General features: G+C 48.8%; 3 protein-coding genes across 3 annotated transcripts; 2 read left to right on the top strand and 1 right to left on the bottom strand.

Moving 5' to 3' along the window:
* The first annotated feature begins 2,855 nt into the window (after positions 1-2,855).
* On the top strand, positions 2,856-4,224 carry BDW43DRAFT_67413 (uncharacterized protein). The gene is made up of 2 exons (XM_032050369.1): positions 2,856-3,703; positions 3,824-4,224. Exons 1-2 carry the CDS (start codon positions 3,146-3,148, stop codon positions 4,154-4,156), a joined length of 891 nt encoding a protein of 296 aa, XP_031900909.1. The 5' UTR covers positions 2,856-3,145; the 3' UTR covers positions 4,157-4,224.
* A 67-nt stretch (positions 4,225-4,291) lies between these two features.
* On the bottom strand, positions 4,292-5,716 carry BDW43DRAFT_299990 (uncharacterized protein; the record flags this gene model as incomplete). The annotated part of the gene is made up of 1 exon (XM_032044826.1): positions 4,292-5,716. The coding sequence occupies one exon, from the start codon at positions 5,714-5,716 to the stop codon at positions 4,292-4,294; it is 1,425 nt and encodes a 474-aa protein (XP_031900908.1).
* Positions 5,717-5,908: 192 nt separating this feature from the next.
* BDW43DRAFT_67452 (WD domain protein) lies at positions 5,909-7,997 on the top strand. Its single transcript, XM_032050370.1, has 3 exons — positions 5,909-6,638; positions 6,695-7,508; positions 7,574-7,997. The coding sequence occupies exons 1-3, from the start codon at positions 6,101-6,103 to the stop codon at positions 7,791-7,793; spliced, it is 1,572 nt and encodes a 523-aa protein (XP_031900907.1). The 5' UTR covers positions 5,909-6,100; the 3' UTR covers positions 7,794-7,997.
* The last annotated feature ends 1 nt before the right edge of the window (position 7,998 follows it).

Genomic DNA, 7,998 nt, shown 5'->3' with positions numbered 1-7,998 from the left:
ACTTCGACTTTTTCCCCCGTTCAATCAACTCCCAAAAAAAAAAAAAAAAAAGAAGAAGAAAGAAAGGAAGGAAGGAAACGGAACAAGGATGGGGTTCAAAAATGGATGACGAAGAGTGAATGGAGGAGATCTGCGCGGTGGCTTTCCAGGGTTACAATTGGTGATCCGATACCTTGGGACTGAAGGCTGCCGCGTTCACACCATTGAAGTCCGGGAGAGGAGAAGCCAGGTCAGGTGACGTGGCCGGGGACCGGGCGCTTAACAAAGCAAATGGAGCAAGAAATGGAGGACCCGGAGGACAAGTGGGGAGTGAGTTCCTTCAAGACGTGAAGCTAATGCACTGCCACCAGGTTGGCTCTCATTGTGTGGTTTGGAGAGCAGGAAAAAAAAGGGGGGAAAGAAAAGAGAAGGAGTGAAAACAAAGCAAAAAAAAAAAGAAAACTGATGAGAAAAAGGAAGAATGAAACATATTAAGGTGGAAAAGGAAAAAAAAAGATAAAGAAGTAGGTGTTCCAGACAGTGGGCCTAAAACATCCACATCCTAAAACAGATCGTATACTTGGAACCCTCAGCCAGCCATGATCAATCCCCCCAACCCGCAGAGATAAGGTGTGCTTTCTTGAGAGGAGTAAACATCGCGCATCAAGGAGACAGCATGATAATATAGAGCAAGAGCAAATCGAAGGGTTTATGGCAAGATATCATTGAGAAATACGACGACCCAGAAGAAAGATACAGGGACAAGACGAACTGTGAAAACAACTTACTTGATATGGTCGATAAACGTCAGCTGGAGATTAAGCCTTGGATGTAAGCGACACGTTTGATCCTTCGGAAGTAGAAGCAAGAAGGTAAAGAAATACCAGCGACGAGGGGAAATTGGAATGGGGGAACAATAAGAGAGGGAGAAAGGGAAGAGAGTTAAGGAGGGTAACGGCGGGGTGTGGAAGGGAAAAAAATTAGAAAATAAAGACGAAAAAGCAAAGTAAAAAAAAAAAAAAAGAAAGAAAACCAAAACAAATAGGGCAAGGAGGAAAGCAATGAATGGGAATGAATGCGCCCGTCCACTTCAGTCGAGTTTGTCAGACATTCAGTCGGGACGGGGAGGACAGGATGAAAGCAGGAGACGGTATGATTGGCCTTCCCGTGGGAATCCGAAATGCACGCCTTCCTACCCGGTGGATGGATTTGGGTCCAAAAAGTCAGAAGAGGTTTAAATGAACTGACCCTTCTTTTTGGCCTCCGAGTAGCCAGGTTAAGGACCGGGATGGGAGGGGGTCAACGGTGATGGGTGGAGAGAGTAAGGCTACTAGTCCAAGGCACGGCATAGGAGGAGGAGGGGGGGGGAGGCACAAAGTCAAAAGGAACGGCCGGTTCCTACAGTAGTGGGAATCCAGTGATGAGAGAGATGTAGGCCAAGAGACAAGGAGGGGAGAAGAGGAGCGAGATATGTGGCAGGTGTCAGTCCTGTTGGAACAGGGAACAATTGGCTTCTAGAAACCAAAGTATCCCTATCAAATCAGGGAGAAAGGAGGGAATGTAAACAATGGGAAATCAGAGACATGACGGATAGAGGTGTAGTCCAAGGAATGATAATGATAAAACAATAAAAAAAATAAAATCACATAAAACGAATAGAAACGCAACCACTCATGGGATTCATGCAGATAAGCAATATATCAAATCTAGAAAAGAAAATAAAAATACATATAAAAGGGAGGGGAAGAAACCGCAAAAGAGAAGCAAAGAGGATTAAGTCACCCACCCATGACGGTCTGTGATGCTGCAATCAAGAGGGAGATGGGGAAGGAGAATGGAGGAGAGATGTTGTTTGAAGGTCTGGACTGTTGTCGCTGGAGATGCTGAATAGGCGACGCTCCAAACAGATTTCGGAGCAAATTAAAATGATGAGAAGGAGAAGGGGGAACAGAGCAAAGGGAAAAAAGAAATTAAATAATAACAATCGATTGGAGAGCGCAACGGAGAAGGTCCGCAGAGCTTGGTCGACGGTTGTAATATGGACAGGGATGAAGTTGGCCTTTCTTTTTGGAATTTCCTTGGGAAATTGCCTTTGGATTCCCTCCCGCAGACAAATCAATCAACGTTACTTCCACGCGGGGGGCGGGCAATCACTGGGGGAAATGGACGGGGAAATAAGAGAATGGGAGGTGGAACAGAGAGAAAGAGACTTACCGGTATTATTATGGAAGGCGGCAGGCACAAAACCACCGTAATCATGCGTCCAACATCGTCCCCTATATATGCAATTTATCCGTCATCCAGAAGAATCAATTTGATTCTGGATCTTCCGCTGATTTCATCCTATTGTTTTATTTCGTGCTCTCAATGTGTCGCCCGTCATCCATGGTTGGGGTCAAGTTATGTATAACAGCCGCAATAAATACGACCTAAATAACGCAGTATCAAAGTCATTCCTATTATTGTGTTCTACATTTTATATATCCTCTCTCTGTTTCTCTCGATTTATCTATTAATCTAATTGTTTTCTTAAGCCCGAGCTATCTTCATACAAGATATACATTGAAGGTACTCAGATCAGATCCGATAGGGAGGATGCTCCCAATTAGGAAATTAACTATCTACCGTCCATGACCGGATCATGTACATACAGTAGCTTGGCTTCGATGTCTCGAATAAATATAGGAAGCCTGTCTATCGTATACAACTAATTAATTTAGCAATATATTGACTAGGAGCAGCCCTGTGGAAATCTACGCGCATTGGGGGAATTTCGGGTCTCAACCAGTCAATAAATAGGTCCAGTCGAATATACTTCCATGAACATAAACACACGCTTACCTACTCTACACATATATACAACACCAACAACACCCTTCAACCAACTGATCAAGAGTACCTCACCGCCCTGAACGACTCACTAACTGATCTCAGAAAAAATCAAATCAAATAACCCTACCATAACCCCGGGACCTCCAGAAAGCACCACAAGCTCCCCTGCGTACATCATCTGACGTCCAGTCAATTCCAATCTTGGCTCCGCTCAGGCCACCGCTTAAGCCCACCCGAGAAAATCCAACAGAATTTCCTAAGTCATTAAGCCGCGACATCAAAAACCTCTTATCTCGAAAACCCACCCATTGCAATTAACCCAATCTCGACAACCATGGCTCAACCCTTCCATTTAACCCGCTATCAAGCGGCCCTGTCAACCTCCAAGCGCCAACTGACCTCCCTCCGCACCACCCGCTCAATATTCCCCCGATGCAACCGCCAACTCCACCATCAATCCCGCCAATGCCGCCCTACAAGAGCAACGCATCCCACATTCTCCTTTGCAACCCCGACCAGACGACGCTACCACTCCGAATACCACCCAGATCCCCCGGCGCACGAATACACAAACTCCCAAACAACCATCCTCTCCGCCGCCCTCCGCCACGTCCCGACCCACGGCTTCACCCGCAACGCCCTAACCCTCGGCGCCCGCGATAGCGGCTTCCTAGACGTCTCGGTGCAGTTGTTCCCGCGCGGCGAGTTCGACCTCGTTCTGTTCTGGCTAGCGAGTCGACGCGGCCTGTTGCGCGCAAGCGTTGAGGACGGCCTCTTCGAGAAGGATGAGCGGGTGAAGGCCGGGAAGAACCTGTCGGTTGAGGACAAGACCAAGCTGTTGATTATGGAGAGGTTGAAGATGAATACCGATATTAAACACCAGTGGCAGGATGTAGGTGCTTTTTCTCCCCATTTTCTTTTATCAATTACCTTTTCCATTATTATTTATTGTTTAGCCCATTGGTGGCCGGTTTGAGGATTGCGCTGATTGACAATCGACTGTGATGCTTAGGCTTTGGCGCTCATGTCTCTTGCCGGTAATATTCCTCTCTCGTTGTCGGAGTTGCATGCGCTTTCGTCGGAGATCTTGACGCTTGCGGGCGATGCCTCGGTTGATGCGTCTTGGTATACGAAGCGGATGTCTGTTGCGGCTATCTATGCGTCGTCGGAGGTGGTGATGACTCGGGATCAGAGTCCTGGGCTCTCGGAGACGGAAGCGTTCGTTGATCGGCGGGTGGAGGATAGCAAGGCTGTCGGGGAGAAGCTGACCGGGTTCAAGCAGTGTTTAGGGTTTATGGGGTCGACAGCTATAGGGCTGGGACGGAGTTGGGGGTTGAAGATTTAAACTTAACGGACGTGTCTGGATAAATTGTACTATTATTACATCTGGTCTTGGCTGGGTGGTTCTATGTCTCTGTTATGTGCTTGTCTTAATAAATATACAGTATTGTCGAGATTCCCCATCAGTTAGGAAACCGTATTATTTGGACCGTCTATCAATCCGGGCTTTCTCCTGCACTCGCAGCTCCAGCCGATGCATCCATCCCTGAGGCCCGAGCAATTCGCGTACAGCTTTTCGGTTCGGCGCCAGATCCCACCATGGCTCACGCTGCGAACCTGGCTTCTCGTTTTGCTTGCTTTGCCGATGTTTCTTCAAGTCCCGGTCCCGCTGGTTGACAATTCCGGTTAACAGCCCGCACGTGCGATTGTTGGGCTCTACACCGTTCACCTCCATCTCCTGCAGAAGAGAAACTACCCCGGGGATGTCGTGGCACCCGCGCCAGTAGAAGTAGATCAGCTCATTGTAAAGTCCCGTCGAGCTGCCGAGAACAGCAGAGGCGCGGCCATGGGACCTTATCGTGGTTCGGAATTGGCTGATAAGAGGAGAATTCGGGAAGTGCAAGTTGAGAAGACGGAAAGCCACGAGGAGCATCCTGGGGTAGAGCGTGGTGACAACGGGTTCCATTGGGACGGACGAGGGCACCTCCAGATAAGAAGTATCCGCGGCGGTAGAAAGAGAATCCGCAGTTTGCTTATTATCTTGACTCATGTCAATAGCTTGAGCCAAACGGGTATCTCCGAGGTGTTGCAGCATGGAGAATATCCTCTCTTTGCAAACATCCCACACCCCCGTATCCCCTTTACCCTCGTCAATAGCTGTCCGGAGGGCGCCCTCGATCTTTTCAGCCTCTTTCTTAACAACCAACTCAATCGCCTGCCCTGTAGATATCTGATTGCTATCCAACAGCTCCGAAATGTCCGCACTAGTGTACTTAGACTTCCGGAGTCTCTTTTGCAACTCCGGATCCTGAACTGTGACATGAACTTGTGTATCCTCCGATGAACGACCCCTGGAATCCTTCGCAACCGCTGTCCGCGTTTTCTTTTTCTTCAAGTCCCTAAGCACCTCGTCGAAAATGTCCGAGATCTGCGCCATCTCGTTCTTATCAGCTTCGCTCAACTCCGGTTTTCGCGTCTCGGTTGCTGTGGCAGTTGTTGTATCTGAATTGACAGCTCCCAACTGCTCCAACAAATCGCTAAACACTTGCTTTTCGCCGCGGGTCATGGTCAGAGGCTTCGGTTTCGGGGGGCTAGGACGATGCTTCGAAACCGCGCCGGCCTGTTGTTGCAAAAAGCTGCGTCGTGGCGTGGGCGCATTTTCATGCTCAGTCTGATGCTGGGAGACCAATGGCGTATCTGCGCCGCTGTCATTCTGAGAAGACTTGAGGGATTCAGTTTGCGAATTGTCCTCGGGACTGCTAATGCTCGAGGTAGAGTATGCCTGTGGGCGGCATCTCAATGAACGAGGGATAGAACCGGAGAGGGTGCGAGTCTGGTAAAGGAATGGAGCAAGAGAATTGCGTGTTGTCACTGCTAGTAAAGTGCGATGAATGTGGCTACTCATCGTTCTGGACTGCGAGAACAAAGTATCAAAGAGAGAGAGAAAAAAAAAAAAACCGACGAAGAACTCTATTGTAAGATACGAAGAGACTTCGGCATACTTGTCAGGTAGTATATATATAATCTTTTCTGCAGAACCAGCCTGCCACTGAGTCTATCAGTTGAGTGAGGTAGGTAGTAACGCTAGAGGTTTTTTTTGCTGATATTTGATATCTGCAGCTCCGGCATGGAATCCAATCTAGACTGTTAAGATGCACGTGACTACGCGGTGCCGCTGAACGCGTTTCTGACTTTCTCCGCGCAGGCGAAAAGTACTACTTTGGAATTTCGGACGAAACTGCGATAGCACGGCGCACAGCCCCAATATAGAGATATCCAGCATTACACCATGGGTAGCGAAGAGATCTCTGAATTCGAAAAGCAGCGTCTCGCGAATATCGCAGAGCGCGATGCGCTGCTCAAGAAGTTATCGCTGAATGCGCAGTCCTCCGGCCTTTTCCCGCCGAAGATGCCAAATCGCTCAACGGGGGACCAAGCAAAGTCGAAGAAAAAGGCGATCCCAAAGAAACCAAAGAAGGAAGAGGAGTCGCCTGCACCGCGGCGTATGTCCTCACGACTGAGGGGTATCGCGGCGGAAAGCGAGGTGGCGAAGCGGAAATCAGAGGAGCAAAATGCGTTCCAGGAGGCGGAGAGGGCGAAGAGGGTACGGAAGTCAGACTCTTTTTCGCTGAATGATATTTTTGTTTCGGGGCAAAAGCTTAGCGGAGATGGCCTGCTCGGTGTCGATGTTGTCACGAAGGGCGTTGCGATGCCTTACCAACGGACGTTTGGCGATGATGACATTAAAAAGACCACGGATAAAGAATTAAAAGCATTGAGGAAGGAAATGAGTGACTTGCAGCTGTGGGAGCCTTGGGAGCCTAACCGTACGATACACGCGTGCCGCATAATCATTGGACCTAATAGGCTAATGGTGCTATAGGAATCAAGCTCACCCCTGAGCGAGTGTACACCATGACGTTCCACCCTTCGGAGACGAAGCCATTGATCTTTGCTGGAGACAAGATGGGTCATCTCGGTGTCCTGGATGCATCACAGGAAAAGCCAACCTCAACTAAGAAGGAGGAGGACGATGACGAAGACGACGACCCAGACCCCGTCCTGACCACTTTGAAACCACATACCCGCACGATAAGCTCCATGGCGATTCATCCTTCCAAACCTACCTACCTTTATACAGCTAGTTACGACGGCTCCATCCGAGAAATGGACCTGGAGAAGACAACATCCGTGGAACGGTACGCCCCAGATTCCACGTCAGAGGATGTTCCGCTGTCTGGTTTGGATATGGCTGTCGATGATCCCAACACTCTCTATTGGACTACCTTGGAGGGGGAGTTTGGTCGATATGATATACGTACACCTAAGACAGATTCAGTAGCCGTCTGGCGCTTATCCGAGAAGAAGATAGGCGGCTTCTCGCTCTTCCCGGCGCACTCGCACTACTTTGCGACAGCTAGTTTGGATCGCACTATGCGACTTTGGGACATCCGAAAGCTATCACATCGTGACCCTGTTCCTGTGGGGGAACACCAGAGTCGATTGTCAGTTTCTCATGCGGCGTTCAACAGCGCTGGTCAGGTTGCGACCTCATCTTACGACGATAGCTTGAAGTTGTACGACTTTGGTGCTAAAGGTATTGCTTCCTGGAAGCCAGGGCATACCCTTTCAGACCAAGAAATGAAGCCTGATACGGTGGTACGGCATAACTGTCAAACTGGACGATGGGTTACCATGTATGACCCCTACCCAAAGATAATGATCATAGGATCAAAGTGAAGACTAACTCAACTCTCTACAGTCTCCGTCCTCAGTGGCAACTAAATCCCCAATCGCATATCCAACGATTCTGCGTCGGAAATATGAATCGCTTCGTCGACGTTTACAGTAGTTCGGGTGACCAGCTGGCGCAACTTGGAGGCGATGGCATTACTGCCGTTCCTGCCGTTGCAGTCTTCCATAGGAGCAAGAATTGGATAGCCGCTGGCACGGCTAGTGGAAAGATCTGTTTGTGGATGTGAAAAGCTATCCCGTGAGCGTTTGTCTGCCTGTATTTATATTCTTCGTTGCTTTTATCTATCCTCGAACAACCCGGATTTATCTGTATCATGATGTTGGCTTTTTCGTTCATTATGCTAGACTCTCTGGGGGTGAACAATTATACCGGACGCAGGTTCAATATCATAAGCCATTCATTCATAACCCAAAAGATGTTATCCAACAGGA

The sequence above is a fragment of the Aspergillus alliaceus genome (assembly GCF_009176365.1).
Source record: "Aspergillus alliaceus strain CBS 536.65 unplaced genomic scaffold BDW43scaffold_19, whole genome shotgun sequence".
NCBI lineage: Eukaryota > Fungi > Ascomycota > Eurotiomycetes > Eurotiales > Aspergillaceae > Aspergillus > Aspergillus alliaceus.
This window is presented reverse-complemented; position numbering and strand designations above follow the sequence as displayed.